A 20,087-nucleotide genomic window follows, 5' to 3' on the forward strand; every position below is an offset into this window, starting at 1 on the left:
GGTGGTAAAAATCTTGCCCTGCCCTCTGTGTTTCAGTAAATCTTTCTGGCTCTACATATTAATCTTTCAAGCCACATTCTCCTGGTTACCACGTTCTCGATGGCTACTTGCTTCAGCGCAGCCCACAAAAACAGCTATATTCTGCTGAGTAATATCAATCACCACCAGGCTATTACTGGGTGTGATAAGCACTGGAGAAGATATACAGGGGATCTAAAACTTGGTTCTCTACTGACAGAGTGCTTGTCGGCAGGAGTAAGGGGCTGAGGCTTGAAACAAAGGCCAAAGCAATACAAAATGAAATCCTATACCATTGAGTGTAGAAAGAGAATAAGACAAGAAAATGGGAAAAGAAAATACTAGTTTAGAGTAGTTGAGAGAGATGGAGTTCAAAAAGCAACAAATAACCAAGAAGGCAGTGACATCAAGAATTCAGAAGAGCTGGGCACAGTGGTTCACGCCTGTAATCCCAGAGGCTCTGGAGGCTGAGGCAGTAGGATTGCGAGTTCAAAGCCAATCTCAGCAACTGAGTGAGGCCCTAAGCAACTCAGCAAGACTCTGTCTCTAAATAAAATATAAAAAGGGACTGGGAATGTGGCTCAGTGGTTAAGCACCTCTAGGTTCAATCCCTGGTACCAAAAAAAAAAAAAAAATCAGAAGCAATAAGTACTTAAAATATACCAGACTTGGAAGTATGGCAGATACATAAGGCAACTGACTGAATTGTTGTTACTGAACGCTGTCATACTTTAGTTCTTCTCTTCCTCTCCAGCAACTGATAGAGGTTGTCAAGACTTCAGTCCGCCCATTCCCAGAGCCTCTGGTAGAAGGAATCTCATTGAATATTCATTCAACATTCATAGAGCCACCCTCAACATCAGATACAGAAATAAAGGTGGGTTCCCTTCTGTCTTTTCATTCACACTACCTCAGCACTACATTTTGTAGAGGTAAGAGGGAAAAACAAATGTTTTTTCCATTTTCTTGGCCTATGATTTTTCTCAACCAGACATAAATATTTCTTATAGTGATTCAAAGATGGGCCAAGTAACTGTGCTTTGGCAATTTTAATCTCTTCCACTCTATGCTCCTTAATCTCCACCTTCACTTTCCCAAAAGTGGGCACTGCTTGGCACCATGACTTGATCTCCTGTAATCCCCCATGAATAATGAAAATGCAGAGTAATTTCAAATCAAAACATCATTCCTGATAGAATATCACCCAACAGAAGCTTATACTGCATATAAATCACTGAATACCCTAGAAATCATTTGATGTTGTTTTCTTTCAATATTCTAGGGCTTGGATCAAGAACAAGGCCCTGAACACTCCCAGTCAGAATCCGACACTTCAGACATGGATCCTTTAGTTGGCTTCACCATTGAAGATGTAAAATCAGTCCTGGCTCAAGTCACAGAGGACATTTTAACAGGCATTCAGGTACTCAGTACTGATAGTATACTTACTTACCTTATTACTGATTAATTTAGCCAAACTCAGCATCTGTAAATACTGTCAACACTGTGCCATCAAGAGTGATACTTATGATGGAGTTCAATTTAACATCTCCACATAATTCTCAGTTAAATCAATAAGATCACAATATAGATTTACCTATAGCATTTAGTATGGCGTGTGTTATCAGTTTACAAAATCAACATCAACACCAAAAAAAAAAAAAAAAGGTTAACTACTCTGTGTCTTGCTACACTGTAAACATTGTGTATGCAAGAATAATTGTGGTACGTTTCTAAATAGTACACACTGAAGATCAAATCATTATTTTTAACTAAGTCTTCTCACCAAATCTCTAAAATGTCTTTGAAATCCCTCTCAGATAGTTGGTTTCTTTTCACACATCAAGTAGCTTAACATTTTATGTCAAAAGTTACATGAAAACAGTACTGACAGCTACCAATATCCCAGTAGCTGACACTGATTTATCAGCCAGCTTAACTTTATGCTTAGTTCTTTTTCATTCTGCCCAACAAACAAACAACCATTTCTACCTAACATCAAAGAGTTACAGGAATTCACATAATTCTCCAGGCCACACGATTAAATAAGTGAATTGCATGTTTTGAATGAATTTGCAATTTCTTAGAAATGGCCATAAATCAGCAGGACAACACAGTGCATATTTAAAATACGAATGCATCTCAGGGGAAGATTTAGTTGTTATCTGAACTTGATACAAGATATAAAAAAGCACACAGTATTAACAACCAATTTTAAAAGAGCAAAAGATTAGATTGGCATAAGCATACCTTGTTACTTGTTTAATCGTCAAATGTTATTGCACTATTTACACTAACATTTAATGATTTGGTGCCAACAGATCAGCCAAAGTCCTCAGCTTAATAAGGGGTGTTTAGTGTTTACCAGAAATAGTGGAAGAACACGTTTTACACAAAGCTTTATTGTTAACAACCCCATGAATGTAATAACTAGTTACTGTGTGGAAGGGCAGAGTGCAGTTGAATTAAGCTGAGTTCAGAACATATCTCCTCTTTAGATTTGATAACATTTCATCTAAATATAGTTTATGTATAATCATGGCCCTGGGCTCCTTTGCAATCCTGTGGCTCTGAAATTATTGCCGAAGAACTACTAGACAGCAATAGAATTGTTTGCAGGCCCAAAAAATTGAAAACATCTTTACCAAGGTTATGTTCCACGTCGTGAACAGTATGTTTTTAACTATTCACTGACTTTTTAAAACACATTAGAATCTGTGGTGCTTATACCTCTACTCTATAACAGAAAGAATGTGATTGCTATATATGCACATTATCTTCCCATTGGCCTGAAGCCATCCTGGAAGTTCATTAGCTTGCCCACCTAAATGTAATTAGGCACAGACAGAACTTGGACCAGAGGAGAGAGATGCAGCTCCTTTAGGTGCCATGATCATTTCCATATTAAGTGGATCTGTGGACATCAGCATGAGCCAAATTAGTGCCAGTTTTTCAATGAAATGGCAAGACGATGTGGATTTATGCAATGTCTCAAGATAGCTAACCCCTTTATGTATTTCCTCTCAGTAATCCTAATAAACTCAATGTAAGTGAAGAGGGTACTTGCCTAAATAAGTTAGAAAATGAGGCACAGAAAGATTAAGTCATTTGTCTATAGAGTTTCCAGGGTCGACAACTGATGAAAAGTTCTGAATGGGAGCTGCAAGCTGAAGTCTAGTCCTAATTCCAGTGTTATCCACAAAAACCACATAACATCTAATATCATGGCCAGAATAGTTTGGATTTTAATATAGTTGTGGGGTGATACTTTTCAGTGTTTACCCTAGTGTCTTGGTCAAATTCCAAGTTGGGTAATTACTCTGCTTGCCTAAATTTCTCCTTCTGTATCAGATGGGTAAGTTATTTTCTGCTTCTCAAACCTGACTCCCAGTGTACCCTGGGTGTAAAAACTGCCACAACCCTTTTCAAAGGTAGTCGCATGTCAATGATTGGTGTATATTATATATCCCTTCTGAACAAATACGCTGTATGAATAATGAATTGTCACTTGTAAGATGTTTTCAATTTTCCCATAGTTTTTTTTCTCCTTCCTTATATGAACGTCATATTGTTACTACAGTATTTGCAGAAAAAAGGCAGTAGAGAACTCATGTTTTAAACACATTTTTTTCAGAGCTTCATCTCTAGTGTGGTAATAAATGTAATTCATCTTCTATAACATAGAAATTTCTGAAAATGTAGCATGAATCCTTACTTTTTTATGTTAATCCACTTATTTTCCCATTGACTCACTTTATAGTTTTAGAGATTTATTAAGAATGAAGTTATCTTGGCCCTCAGATGTTAATTAAAATAATACTGAATAGAGCAAACATTTTAAGCCTACATAGTTTAGGTATTTTAATTTTAAAGATATATTCAAAATGAAATTATTTTGGCCCTGAGTAATATAATAAAAATTACACCCAATGGAGCAAACTTTAATATATTTAAAGAATTACATTTCAGAGAAATATGAATGCTAACACTAAATTCTTACAATGAATGTTGGCTGTTGGCCCTTGTTTTAGCAATAGGGTAAAATAATGTGAAAACCTTGAGAGAGGTCTTAAGATGACTAAGGACATCTTTAGGTCGATTTTGAATTTTCCAGGTTAGGAAAGTAGTTGTTTTAGCTAACTTTGTATTGCTATGATCACTATATCTGACAAAAACAACTTAGAGGAGTAAGAGTTTGTTTAGGCTCAAGGTTTTAGAGGCTCAGTTCATGGTTGACCAGCTACTTAACTCTGTACCCTAACTGAGACAGAACATCATGGAGCGTGGCAGAGGAAAGCTCCTCAGTTCATGACATCCAGGAAACAAAGAGAGCTCTGCTCAGCATGGACAAAATATAATGTGCTCAAAGGCACATCCACAGTAACCTACTTCCTCCAACCATACTCTACCTGCCTAGAGTTAATCCATTCAAGTGAATTATTCCACTGATTAGGTCACAACAAATCAGTGGATCATGATCTCATAATCTCTCTCATAATGTAATCATTCACCTCTGAACATTCTTCCATTGCCTTACATGAGCTTTTGGGGGACACCTAAAATCTAAACCAAAACAGTAGGTGTCAATCAAAGACTGTTGAACTGAGGTCATGGGTTGTGCATTCTTTCCTAAAGGATATAGAACCAGACCCAACCCTAATGGTTGTGGGATAACTCATCTGTTATTAGTGTTCTGAGAAATAACAAGGAAACATGGCAGACCTATGAAAAACCTGTCCTTGACCTGACATGGAGTCTTTTGATCCTGGCTCTGCTGGTTGACCCCAAACTTATGATACCATTACTGATCACCAAGTTCTGGAGAGCTGAAAGGTTTTTTCCGGGCAGTGCACCACTCTGTCAGGTATACCTTACCTTCGTGAATCTTTTCTACAAGATCTACATTTGTTTCAGTAAATTCTTTCTTATTGAAATACCTAAAAGATCTCTAAGTGAGGTAGTGAAACAGAAGCTGGTAGATGACAGTCCATCCATACTTGTCTGATATTATTGGTGGACATAGAACATTAATGAAAGTGGGAAGAATCAACTGTTTGGGTAGAACAAACCTTCCTAATCTTTTGAAATTGTGACAAGATTATTTCTTCAAACCATTTCAACCCCTACATGGTCTGATATGTTCTGTCCCACAAATTTACCTTAGTGACAAGAGTGACAAATGTTTAATATATTTCATAACAAGATATTAATGAAATATGCCATTTGTGAAGTATATCACAAAATTGGAAGTTGGAATTGTGAGCTTAAATCTAGGATAAATTGTCAACAAAACCCTATTCTCATACCTAATTTTTCAGATAAGGGTTAATAGCCAGAGTGGTTAAATTACTTGCCCAATGTTACATATCTAAAGTAGGACCTAGGTCTCCTCACTCATAGACTAATGTTCCCTTCCACTCTACCAAAATTATGCATGAGGAGACTTAGTGAATCCTGAAAAATGAGAGTTCCCTTGTAACCTGAAGGATCATTGCTTTCCTCCTCAACCCAAGTACTAATAAAGGAAAAGATAAGAAACCAGAGTCCAAAGCTTGATCCCAGAGTTTAAAAAATTTAAACCAAGAAAGACTGATCTTCATATGAATTCTGAATCCTGAATTATTGACAGCAATGCAATCTTGTCAGAAATAGCAACTCTTACTATGAAGGTAAAGCAAAATCTTATCAAATAAGATAGCCAGGGAGACATTTCAGAGGTATTATAGTTACACTCTTAAAACTAAATAAATAAGTTAATAAATATAAAAAATTATATCAGGACCTAAACCAGTATTGATATTTAAAATTTTTTCTATCTAGTTCTTGCTTCTTTTTTGTTTAATTTTCTGGGTATTGAACTCAGGCCCTCACACATACTAGGCAAGCACTCTACCATCGAGCTATATCCCTAGGCTCCAGATTTCTTCAAAGCTAAATAATAAAAGTTTCTCAAAATACAATTACCCTAAAGAACTCAAACTATGTTTCTTATATATATATATAGTATGTGTGTATACATATTCTCAACGTGCATGTGTATAAACTACTCTTCATACACTCATAGATATTTTAAAATCACCAGACAACAACAAAAACACCAATTTTGTCATGTCAACAAACGCTGGTTTCTCTGTATGTAATTTTATTATTCATTGTGATAAAAGGAAGACATTTCCAGAGCTACTAATGTTCAGATAATGTGTAAGTATTTCTGGAATTGTGCAGGTAGCAATGTTAGTCCACAGATATCACTGCCAGAGGCTAAATGCTATCACAGCTGTAGTAATCACAAAAACCTGTCAACAACTGCATACTTTTTTTTTTACCAAAAATATACCACAAAATGGCATCATTCCAAGACTTATAATGTATGATGAATACTCTTAATTAGGAGAATTGTTCTAATTGTAAGATTATTTGTGTTGTTATTTCACAACAAAAGCTTTATGGAATCCTATTTAGAATGCATTACACAGAAGACAAAATCATTCAATGCAAAGGGGTGGAGGTACCAACAACACTGCAATAACTGAGCCCAAAGCAGTTATTCTGATTCGGTGCTTATTGGTAAAGTCTGTCTGAAAATACAGATAAATTATCCTATCTTCCAGCACAAGGCTATGTGAAAAATGGCTGTCCAAATACCACTTCCTGTTCATAGTAGACATGCTATACATTGGGAATGTGCAGAGAAATATGATAAAGTGTTATCACATCACTACAGGCTGAAACACGGCTATGTCTGCAAAACAGGAAGGTGTGTGAGGGATAATGTCTGTCTTTAGGCACTATAGTATGTCAAAACCACAAAGACAATGTGCAGCGAAAGATAGCTCCATCATAACCACTTTTTTATGATTGTCTTCACAGACTGAGATAAACGAAAAGCTGCAAATACAGGAAGAGGCCTTTAATGCACGAATAGAAAAATTGAAAAAGGCCTGAGGACTCAGAACAAGAAGAGTGATGCTAAACTTCACAGAAACAAACAAAACAAGCCAGAATAATAGATTCTCTAGAGCATCACATCTCCTTCATTTAGTTGTGAAAAGAAAACCCAAGACCCACTTTTTATTATCCCAAGTAATTAGAATAATATTGGCCCCAATTTTGCCATCTCCTGTCCCATAACAACCTCCAAATTTATTGAACTGAGTGTAATGAAAGTGTTTTGTGTACAAGTTTGGAGAATTATATATAAAAAAACAATTACTTTTAGGATAGTCCTTTGACATTTTGACTAATAAATACTATTCATCTTCAGTAAGAATGAAGCCAACTTCTTTAAATAACCAGAAATAAAGAAAAATAATAATAATTTTATTCATATTGATCCAAAGGAACTGTCACATTACTGGAGTACTGTGAAAAGATTCCAGTACCACACTGCTGAAGACAAAACTTGCTAAACAATGACAATTCAAATGCTTATACTAAGGAATTTTTTTACTTAAATCATTTGGTTTTCTTATTTAAACGTTTCAGTGTGAAACCAATTTTCTGAAATTATATAATGCAGTTTGAAGCATTTTAATTTATTCTGCACTGTATTTGTTATTTCTAATCTTGTTACTCTCCCAGGAGAATACATGACCTATATAAAAAGAAGCAATGTATAAACGGTTATTAAAGACCAACCTATATATAGATTGTAAAAATCTTAAATACAAATCAAACTCACACAGCTCCCAAAATTAACCATTTTATTGCAGTGCAATAATTGAACAATACCTCATGTCTTTAAATACCCTTTCGAACATATAATTTCAAAACAAAAATAGCCATGAGCCTAGTGATTGTCCCTAGTTAGACTAATTAATTACTGCCTAAGCCCTTTCCAAAGTTTTTGGACTTCAGAGTATTCTGGAATGGGGACAGAGCGTGGCTAGGTGATTCCCTCAAAAATTTTCAAGTGCATCTGGGTGGTACCTGGTTGAATATAGGCTATACCCTTACCTTTTCTATTAGTATCAAAGGAACTGCCCAAAATATATTCATATGGGACAGAAATGGACCTGACAGCTTTTGGTCATTTTCTAACTATTCTGATCAACAAAGAAAGCAAAGTCGTAAACCATGTTTATTATTCATCCAGCTCCAAGGCAGCAGGTCTGGATATGTGTTTCTTCCCTGAACTGTCCTTCCTGAATAAAAACTTTAAGGGCAGTAAGAGACCATTAGGAGAGCTCCTAAGTCTGTTTCTCTCAGCAGTCTTTTCTCCTGGGAAAACAGTGAAACTGGGATAACTGCAAACAGGGAATAAAGCTTCTAGAAATCACCAAGCACAACTTCAGAGGCAATCATTGGCACAGAGTGGACCTGAACTGCTAATAAAGACTGTTTATTTGAGCAAGGATACCAGGAGTCTACAACCAAATCAAAAGTAAACACTACAAAGAGACAATATACTCTAGATATGCCTGAAGTAGGGGCCTCTGTACTGTGCTCAGGTCTGATGCTGGCTTTTCCAGTACCCTGGAAAAGCTACTCAAACTCTGTTTGTTCATCAATTAAATGGAGATAATACTCATTTTTAGGTAGTTATGAGGATCCAATAACTTCATATCAAAGAATATTTATTGTTTCTGTTACCTCAGGAATGCACAAAACTCCCCTGCTCATACCTAACACCCATGGTCCAAGTGTTGGATCCACCTCTCTGCCTGAATTCTCAGCCTCCTCTGTCTCCTGGCACCTGTGGATAGGCATATCCTCCCCCTCTTTTGAGGTCATCCCACAATGACCACTCTTGTCGCTCTGCTGCCCTACACCTTTCCCCAGAGATCTCTGCCACAGTTCAAATTTAAGACCTAATAATAATAGGAAGAAAAACAGAGTAGCAGCAGCCAGAAATTTTAATTCACATTCTCTATGCTTTTCAATTAATATTGAATCAATAAAGGAACATAGGCATTTGTAAATTTAAAAAAAAATTTAACGCATACAATGATGAAAAATAAGTCTCTCCCTAGGTACCCATGTTCTTCTCCCCAGGGGCAACCACAGCTTTCATCAAATGCTTAGAAAAGTATTGTTTGCCCAAACAATTGGGTGTTTGTGTAAGTGTTCTTTTCAAACATGATTTGCATTGCTCTTTAGATTGTTCATCAAATAATGCATCTGGGAGATAATTCCCTGTATCAGTGAATTTTAATGACCATATATTTTATTTTACAAATGCCCTCACTTTTTAAAAAGGTCCTATTGATGAACTTCTTAAATTGTTTCCAGTACTCTGTTGTCACGATGCTGCATTGCCATCTTTGTGCATATATCTTTGTAAATATATGTGATCATGCCCATAGGATGAAGTTCTAGAGAAGAAATTTCTAGAACAAATTGTATTGCATTTTGAATTTTGATAAATATGGTCGATGATATTTCACCAGTTTGTACATCCACCAATAGCATATGTGAATGTGTCTTTCTCGACATTGTCACCAAGGGCATACATTAGCCAATTTTTTATCTCTGTCATAGTAATAAATAGAAAAATGATTTCATATTATTGTTTCAATTTACTTCTATTGTTTCACTCAGATGGATTAGGCACTTTTTATATGATAGAAGCAAATATATACACACACCACACATTTAATCCTCCTCATGAACATGAGAGATAGACAGATATAGATATTATTGGCCTCATTTTATATTGATAGAATCTAAAGCTTAGAGATATTAACTTAACCCAAGTTATACAAATAATAAGTGATGGATCAGTGCTTCGAACCCAGGTCTGAACTATTTTATAGATCATGAAGCTGGAATACAGAGAAATTTTAAGTAATTTTCCCATGATCATATAGTTAGCAAATGGTAAGAATTAGATTTTAACCTAGACCTGTATGAGTATAAAATCCACATGCCTAAACATGTTCTTCATCTATTCACCTTAGTTAACACGAAATAAAATTCTTTGTTTTTCCTTATTAGTTAAAACAAATGAACAAACTTGTTTATGTCATTAGCATAGTATGTATTTAGAAAATTTGCACAAGGATAGAATGCACAACCCACCTCCATTCACTCATTCGTATATTAAACATCTCTTATATTCTTGTACATTTATTAAACATCTCTTATATTCTTGGATATTTGGTGAGCTAAAGAGATATAGTCTCTGCCATAAAAATCTGTCACAGTTAATACTAACTGTGACAAAGACAAGCTTCAGAGAGTTATGAGAGTATAGAATGAAGGAGTTTGGTTTAGTTAGAGGTCAGGGGAGATTCCTGAAAGTATTGACATTTGGGCTGAGACCTGAAAGATAGATAGAATTTAAGCAGAGAAAGATAAAAGAAGATGCTTTTCAGCCAGAGAGGGAGAGACATGTATAAAGTCCCTGGGATACAAATTGAGGCTGCACAATTGACCAGAGCCAGAAGTCTCACGGGATCACAGACCATGTTACAGGTTTTTGTTTTTAACCTAAAAATAATGGGACATTGTTGATAAGTTTTAAGTAACATGTGCCATTAGTTAGGGTTTCTTAAAAAATCTCATCTTTCTAGTACCAGGATTTCTATCCATGAAGACCTGGAAAAAAGAATATCCTCATAAAATGATTCCTACCATCAATTAAAATATAGTACTCCTTTTAACAATTTTTAGGAGTGGGAGAAATAAGGAAATTTTGACTTTCCTAAAGTCACAGGGTCCACCTACACTAAGTGGTGTTTGGCACAAGAAAGCCCTCTGAAAAGCTAATTTAAAAATAATACCTAACTATCACTGAGACCAGGGGCAGCCTTTCTCTTATCACCTATTATAGGAATGGTTTGGGGAGCTTTATTTCTAGCTCACATGATAAGTTTCAAAGAGCAAATATATTCATTATGTTATGAACAAACCACAGACTGCCACTATTTCAGGTATTTGCAGGCACTGTTGCGCCTAAATATAACTGTGGAGTCATTTTTCCAAAATCCAAATATAAAGCCCTATTTCTATCCTCCATTTGATTGGAACCATTCAACCATCCTGGTAGATAATAAGTTTGCATGTTCTTAGATTGCATTTCATTATGCTTCAGTTCCCCTAGAGAATAAACGTGCTCCTTTTCCCAGCAATCGTAGAAGAGAAATACTTCTGACATCTCACATTTCAGAGTCTCAGGAAGATGTCCCTCTTCTGGACATCAAATTCGTTTTTTCCCCTGGACATTGATTTGTTAAATAAAATAAGGCAGAACTCCTTCATGGCAGCCAAAATACCTATTAATTTAGTTTCCTAAGTGAAATGAGTCTACCTCAAAATAATCCCATCTTGTTGGAATTCACAAATGCCAAAACAATGAGAGAAAGCTAAAAATTGTCTTTGCTTTGAGAATCCCTTTCCTTTTCCATGGAAGTACCAGCAATCGAGATCAGTTTATCATATTTTGTCAGACTGTTTTTGCTATTTAATTTCATTTTTAGTTTCAGATAATGCTCGGTGAAGATGTCTCCAATGGTCATTTGAATTTTTAATCTAGTTTGTTTTGTTCGGGGCACACACTTGGTACCCGGTTGAAATGAAACGGATAAGGTCTTTGACTTCATGGAATTAGTGAAGTTTATAATCTAGAGGCATATGATAAACAAGTGAATGAATAGAGTGCTGTTTTATAAAATAATAAATGGTACAAATGAATAATACAAAGTCAGGGAACAAAAGGGTTAGGGATGTAGGAAAGTTACTTTACCTAGGGTGCTCTGAGAACTTCTTCAAAGGGGAGACTTTGAGCTGAGATCAGAACATGAGAGAAAGCCTGCCAGAGACTGTGCAAAGGAATGTTTGTTCAGCAAGGATAGCAAGAGAGGCCTTTGTGTCACCTTACCACGTAGAACCTCCGGCCACTCAAAGCCATTCTCAGAGAAGAGGGATTCCAGGGTCATGCTCCTAGAAATTGACCAGGCTGGTTTCCAAACTCAGACTCTGTTACTCCTAATGTAGTGCTCTTTCTACTTCACTATGGTGGCATGACCCTATTACCCTACTTTTTCAAAAGAACATGCAGAATTATAACCACAAAAAGTTTATCAAGATAACCCCCAGCTAAAATAAACCCATCTACTTAAAAAAATCTTGACTCAATCTTCTCCTTGCAGAATTCCAAAAAAATTATGTAGCTACTCAAAGGAGCTGCACGAGTCCCACTTATGTGTAGGTTGCACGTAACAACTTTCTTCTAAAGAATAAGGTATGGAAAGGGTCAGGTGGGCAGAGGAGCTTGATAGTTAAAAACCCAGACAAACATCTCAGTTTGGTGATCAGGTTCACATCAATAGTCATAAATCATGTGGATATCCATAAAAACAGTACTTTTATATTTGTAATCTTCCTCCCCCAAATTCATAACCCCAATCGTTAAGAAAACATCAGGCCAATTCCAATCAGGCAACAAGCTATATATCTGACTGATATTTCTCAACATTGTAAAGTCATCAAAAATAAGGAAGCATGAAAAAATGTCACCCCCAATTTAAGCTTGGACATGATGGCCAAGTGATATGTGGTATATTGGACAGGATTCTGGAGCATAAAAGGGAAATACAAAGCACTATGAATAAACAATAAGCTCTAATAAAAATGTTTCAGTATTGGTTCATTAATTGATCCAAATGTACCATACTAATGTAAGATAATTAATAATTAGTAATAACGTGGAAAAAATGAGGGAGGAGAACAGTGAGTCTATGTCTGTTCAATTTTTCCCTAAATATAAAACTCTTCTACAAAACAAAACCTATTAATTAAAAAAAAAAACAACAGAATCTTGGTCAAAATAAAACAAAATTAATTAGAAAGAAAGATGCCCACAGTCATATTTTGCCATTAATGAAATGACCCTCCCTTCTAAATGACACATGAAAAATCAGAGACAGTCATCTTGCAAATGAGGGGGGAAATGCTAATAAAGAAGAAGATGGTGATAAACAAATCCTATTTTACAGAGGTAATTAAAGGGCTGGGGGTATAACTCAGTAGTGGAGCACTGGCTTAGCGTATGTGAGAACTTCAGTTCTAACCCCAGCACCACAAAAATGTGAAATAAAAAGTATGAAAAGAGGTGATTACAGATTTTGCTGTTCTAAAATTTGAAACATTCTTAATCTGAAACTTTCTGTTTAAAGACAATAGATTTATTTATTTTAGCACCTAACTCTCTGCAACATGACATGATAATATAGTCTATTAGCCAATCTTAGATGAAGAGATTATTCGTGTATAGAATAATCCCAGTCTGTCAAGCTGCTCACAATGAAGTAAGTGTCCTGTGGATCCTGCTAATGCTGCTCTACACAAGCAGTCTTTATCTTATATCACATGGAAAGCATGATCAATCAATCAATAAAGGCCATCTAGCTACTGAAAATCAGGCTCAGTAAAGATCAGATCATTACCTACCACCCTATCACCAAAAACAAGGTTAAAATAATCAGGATGTTAATCTTTTCAGTGAATATTTAACTTCAAAATCCAAAGGAGAAAAGAAATAGTCCCTTTTTTATACTAATGACATTTTATATTAATGCACTGTCAATACATGGGCTTCTAAATCCAAGGCCTAAATTCAACCATAGTACAGATTGAGTATCCCTTATCCAAAATGCCTAGGTCCAGAAGTCTTTTGGATTTTGGACTTTTTCAAATTTTGGAATATTGTCATATGTATAATGAGACATCTTGGGGATGGAACCCATGTCATACTCATCTTTCCCACACAAGTTAACCCCTTACAGCAACCAATAAAATGTCAACTCTAGTCAATCTCCTTTTCAGCAATAATTAGAATTTATGGATTAGGATACAGTTAAAAGTTTCCAGTGAAACTGTAGTAGCCAAAAATTCAAAAAGAAAGAATAAAAAGTGACCTCAGTCTACTTTGCCAGACTCAGTAATTGCTACATCTGCTTAGGAAATATAACTGAGTAATTAAACAAAGTAATGACCCAAGGGATTCAATTTGGAGTAGCATCATAGGACCATGATATTAAAAGTCCTCAACTACATCTAGTTCAACCCTTTCATGATGAAGAAACTGAAGCCCAGAAATGTAAAAGGACTGTGATAACATTGTGACTAGGTCTAAATTACAGCCCAGATCTTCAGGCATTCTTTCATTTATTCAAACATGCTTATACTCATAAGTGCTTCCTCAGTGTCTTGTGTATGTTTTGTCTGGAAGAGGTGGATCTTAATCAATCACACCAACAATTACTTTTTTTAAAAAACTACAACTATTGATATGAAAGAGATATATCCTGCCATGAGAGCCTATATAGAGGAATTTGACCAAGTCATGGAAGGTTCCACTGGGACAGTCACACGTCATAGGTGAATAGGAACTAAATAGGTAAAGAGGGGAGGAAAGAATGTACAGGCAAAGGGAATAGTAAGGGCCAAATCCTTATAGAAATAAAATGTGGAATGTGAATGTGAGAGGCTATGTCTGGACCACTGTGAGAAACTGAAGAGGAATGGTTAAGTGGAAGTGAGATGGTAAAGAGCCCTGTGGATCAGGATAAAGTCATGTCTTTGCTCTCCATACAATGAGGAGTTGCTAAAAGGTTTTAAGCAAAGACCTGGAGATGGTTGGTGAAGGATAGGCCATCTACACTATGCAAGGATGACTCTAATTACAGCGGGAGAACAGAAGAAACCAAGGAGCATACCCACACAACCACATAAGGACAATTCTGCAGCCTCATGCTCTTGCTATCATACCACATATGCACTGAAGTCCATCAAAGGTCATTCTCCTAAAAACATGTCAGACTCAGTTTGAAATTCCTTCACAGTTAGGTGTGATCATGTAACTAAATTCCAACCCATGGAAAATGAGCAGAAGTGAAATGCGCCCCTGAAGACAATGTCACCTCCTCCATGGTCTCTTCTACCTTTCTGGGGGCTGCATGGCAGTGAGGACAGGGTGAATCTGAAGGTAACAGAGCAACTGTCACCTGGGTTCCCCCTGTCAGGTAGCACTCACCACTAGGAAGCACACATCTTGTCTATCTCAAGAGCAAGAAATAAAACCATTTCTCAGAGCCACTCCATTTGTGGGTCTATCACAGCCAAATCTTGCCCTAATTAACTCAAAGGATATGTCTTTCTGTGCTTATGCATATGTAACATGTCTCATATGAATCAATGTCTATAATGTGGAAAACAACCAGCAAATTCATTAACCAAGGGCCTGCTTGTAGTTTTATTATGTAAGATAATTGTTCTTAGTTTACATAAGCCCACAGTACCTCTTAAACTGATATTCTATAAAACAATTGACTGAGCCTCACAAATGTAACCAGGTGCACACCCAGGAATTTTCCTACCAGTTATTTTCCTACCTGGGGACACATCTTAAAATACTTTCTTTTGTTGTGAATGTTGTTTTTTAAATATCCAGGGTTGACTTGAATATTCTTTAAGATAAGAAAAGTATAACAAAGACCCCAAATTGTTAATTTGTTAATATTCTTTCCCTTAGGTCAAGGGCATTTCTTTAGCTGATATATTCCTTAATTCACTAGAAATTATTTACTAAATACCTATTCCAGGAACCTGGCTAAGGCAAATATTGATATGATATGATTGATATAAATATTGATATGATACGGGTAGTAACTATATCCACTTCTAAAGATCAGTATATATTTCTCTGAAGTATTATTCTGGTTTAAATAGTAAGACAGTTTTGTAGGGAAAAATAAAAGGAATAATGCAGAGATAGTTGGAAATAGAAATAGAATTTGTTCCCCTCCCTCAACATGCCTGGTCTCATTTTTTATACTGATCACCTAAACTATATAGAATGCTTTAGACTGCAAGTAAGCAAAGTGCGAAACTCAAAATATCTCAAACATCAACACAAATACAATATATTATCCAATATAAAATGAAGGCCAGAGTGTCAATAATATCATGGAGAACCCAATGTTTCTATCAATGGTTTCTTCAATATCAAGGAGGGTTTTTTTTTTTTTTTTCTTCTTCTTCTCCTTTTATTTCTCTTTTTAAGAGCCAGAATTTTTTTGCCAAACCTGCCAGGAGAATTCCCCTGTGTCCCTTAGGCCAGAACTGTGTCACAAGGTTAATTCTTAAACAGTCACTAACAAGGGAAGTAGAATAATCACAGGTGATTTAGGTGAGTCAGGATTCAGCAACTGGGGCTGGGGATAGCCATGAAAACATTGTCATCCAGTGGTTGCACAAAACTGGGATCCTACTAGAAAAGGAGATGGAATTGCTATTTCTGCTCCACCAAGTGACCTACCCTCATACCATTTTGTACCTTGGAATGCCCTAACATTGTCAGCATTCTTCAGTTCCAAAGTTAGATAAAGACAGAAGGACACATATAGCACATAGATGCAAAGATTAAGTGTAGATAAATCTTTTCTTCTTTTTCAAAGACTCTGCTACTGCTGCTGATTATTATCTGTATTGGGTGTGGTTTAAAAATGTTCACCTTAGAAGAAGCTTCTTAATTCCAACATATCTATGAAAAATAGGTAGAGATTTTTGAAAGTAAATTTTCTCAGCTTTTAAGGTTCTGGCCTCATATTGACTTACTACCATCTGCTTTCTGCTGAAATTGTGATGACATGGACATCACTCATTCAACCAAGTGTGGCCATTTCAGCTTTAGTTAAGTGTCTTCACTTAAGGTGTCCTCGTAGGCTCCTTTTTTCATTAGGATTATTTCAAAATGAGCAGTCAGATGAATTTCTGGAACACAGCAAATCCAAACTCACAGCCAGGACTAAGCTGAGAAAACAAAACAAACTAATGAGTTCATTACAGATGTGGACACTGTTAATGATAAAATAAAAAATGATTCCACGAAAGTAATAAATGAGTACACTTGAAAAAAGGTTAAAGTCTGTCATTTAATGTGATATGGTTTGGGGGAGGGAAATACTGGCAAAGACAAGGCAGTCGAACAAAAGGGAGGCTATCTCTTGATGGTGAGATTAGAAATGAGCTTTCGCTTTTGTTTTCTGGTATTTTCCATACATTCTGTTTACCCTCCCCTCCTATAAGGATAAATCAACAGTGCTTCTGAAAGTTTTGTGTTACACAGTAACCTCCTGTGTAATTGCCGGTTCACCAGCTTCTGGACCAACCCACTAGAAGCTTGGGGACTTACCCTATCCTCCCTGGGCAGTGACGGATCTCTGTTTAAATCCAGGAAAGCACAAAGAGCTTCCCAGTAAAGGTTCTTGTTCTGGTTCACAGCACCCAACAAATAGATGTGGTTACCTTGTAGCTCTAGGAGGAGTTAGAGCCAGATTCCAGGAAGGATGCAGTCAAAACCAAGGGCCTAGTGTCAGGCATGTCACATTACCCCATGGAGCCTTGGGTTTACTGATTTTAAAATGAATGACCAGAAAATATGTTCAAGGAAGCAACGTTGAAAAGCCTTTTCTTGAGTTTTTTTAAAACTCAAGAGTCATTCCTGACATTTTTTTCTTAAGCTAGAAAATGACCTTAGACAAATAACATAGTAAAAGAATATCTTAAATTGGCATAAAACTGAAACACCAGGTAAAACTGAAACTCAAAGTCAAGAATCAGATAAGAGTTGTGATTCAAATTAGTTATATAATTGTCTGTATCCAGTCCAGGATATAACTCTAGAGGGATGAAACTGTTCCTAGGTTCCATTTCCAAGCTGTGGCACAGTGCCTGACTCAAAGTTACTTCTTTGTGAATATTTTGTGGAAAGAAGAGGAGATGGGAGACAAACATGGTCTCTACTTGACTATTTTCACCAATATTATTTTGCTTTTCCTGCCACTGCAATAAGACAGCATGTAGAAACTAGAAGTGTAATTAACACAAACTTAAAACCATTATTATTTGTGGATAAGATGATCTATACTGAAAACCCATGAGAAAAACTATTTTTAAAAAATCAGTAAGAAATCAGATGGAAAAAATAAATATTAAAAAATCAATTTTCTAAAAAAATAATGATTAAAAAATACAGTGGACAAATCTCTTACAACAGTCATACAAAATACTTGAGATGATGATGATAAGAAATGTAAAGAACCTACCTGAAAAAAAAATCATAAAACTCTCTTAAAAGATATTTTGCTAGATGCAAAGTTCAAATATATTAAAGATGTTGTATTTAAAATGTAATTCCATGGAAAAACTCAGGAAGTATTTTTTGCCTCTGCTGATGTGAGTCTGAGGATCACATGAATATTGAACCAGTGGGAAGAGCAATGAGAAAGCTGAAGACTGAAAGGTTGCAAAGACTATCAGATTTTGAAATATTACAAAACTAAAATACTTTGAAATATCATAGTGATGCAAAAATACAAACTGATTTATCAAGTCACAATAGAGAACCCAAAAATGGCCTCCACTAAGAATTAGTTTTATGGTAAAATTTATTTGGGGGACTGAGTCTATAGAATTTGAAATTCAATCCTGAGATTTCCCTCTGGTCTCTGTTAGTAAACACAACTTAAACTATCTAAACCTCACTTTGTTCATTTGTAAAATGGGGATAACAATAATTACACTAGAATTGTGTTGTTAGGATCAAATAAATTGTACATGCATTAAAATTAAAAATTGAACAAAAATATTTGACACTACACCCAAGTATATGAGAAATAATAGTTATGTGAACCAACAAGAAAATAATCTATAAGAAATGGTGCTGGAACAATTACTTACTTAAGGAAAAATGTTTATAAGATATGTATGTATATTTTATATGTCACATTTTAAAGAAGATATCTAAAACTACAAAATAGCTATAAAATGTATGAGTGATTATTTTTCTGCTCTTGCAACATAAGCTTTAAGGAACAAAACTAATGAAACATTATCACAAAGAACAGACAAAGAGAAATTTAATTTTTTCCATAGGAAAATGTTAAGTCTCTCCATGTAAAAGAAAATTCATCATAAACAAAAGAAAATCAAACCTGGGAAAAATACTTTGAGCAAAATGGAAATAGTAACTTTAATATATAAACAGCTCTTAAAAATCAATACAAAAATGCTAACAACTCAACAGAAAAATTGCAAAGGGTCTGAATGAATAATTCACAAATTAAAGAATAAGTACAAATTATCAACAATGGTGAAAAGTGTTTAATTTTATCAATCCTGGAATGTAAAGGACTGAAATGTAAATCTTGGTGTATTTAAAGTCAAAGAAGTCCAAAAAGGAAAATACAGAAATAAAAATATTTTGTACACGGCTGTCAGGAACTGCCTAAAATTGACTCAAATATGGGAAGCATTGTGCATCTCCCATTTAACCCCTCTGTGTTAAGGAGTACTTTAACTTTCCAAATGAGATGTCAGAACTCATTTGTGGCAAATTGCAATATGCCACTCATTCTTTCTGCCACCCCATGTTCTTCTTTTCCAACATGGCATGTGTGACTTTCACACCACTAGTAATTTCCATTTCATAAATATCCATCCAAATGATCATGAACTACAAAGATGATGGAAAGACCACTATGGGAAAATGGGAAGAGTTCTAACTCTGGGTCTTGGCCTGTAAGGGTACAGTAGGCATGGAGGGGATATGTCCCTTTTCCAAATGCAGACAGAATACATCAGGGTTTCGCCCACTGAGGCCCATGACTCCAGTATCCCATACCAGCTTTCAGAATTAGAAGGCAGAAAAGGCTAGAAATTATCATTTTTAACAAGCACCCCAACTGATACCCAGGTACTTTAATATTTGAAAACCACTGTCATGGCAGACCACTAAGTCTTTCATCAAAAATCCTTCACCAAAACTCAAATATTTTGAAATTAAAAAAAAAAAAGCATACATGCTGAAGAGTAGTTTCACTCTACATGTGAGGCTGATTACCCACCTCAACTCTCAAAGCTGAGTTCTCAGATCCTTGAAAGATATGAGGTGATGCTGCTTTAGGTTTGTTCTCCCAAGCCCATGTATCAAATTATGCTCATCCAAACTGCCAGTCTTCAAAAGTGCTTTCAGAAAGCACATAAATTCAGTTCCTAGTCCTTATGATTCAGGCATTTAATCACACCATAAAGTTAATGGAATCCAATTTGAATGTAGACACTTC

At 35.7% G+C, this 20,087-nt stretch overlaps 1 protein-coding gene across 2 annotated transcripts in view; it reads left to right on the forward strand.

Annotated features, from left to right (window-relative positions):
* Cabcoco1 (ciliary associated calcium binding coiled-coil 1) overlaps positions 1-9,502 on the forward strand; it is a 133,623-nt gene extending 124,121 nt beyond the window's left edge. For both annotated transcript variants that reach the window (XM_047554243.1, XM_047554242.1), the window contains 3 exons: positions 773-895; positions 1,301-1,441; positions 6,889-9,502. In XM_047554243.1, the coding sequence (XP_047410199.1) occupies positions 773-895; positions 1,301-1,441; positions 6,889-6,963 (339 nt within the window). In that variant the 3' untranslated portion in view covers positions 6,964-9,502. The remainder of the gene's footprint in view (positions 1-772; positions 896-1,300; positions 1,442-6,888) is intronic.
* The last annotated feature ends 10,585 nt before the right edge of the window (positions 9,503-20,087 follow it).

Source organism: Sciurus carolinensis, chromosome 5 (genome assembly GCF_902686445.1).
Source record: "Sciurus carolinensis chromosome 5, mSciCar1.2, whole genome shotgun sequence".
Lineage (NCBI taxonomy): Eukaryota > Metazoa > Chordata > Mammalia > Rodentia > Sciuridae > Sciurus > Sciurus carolinensis.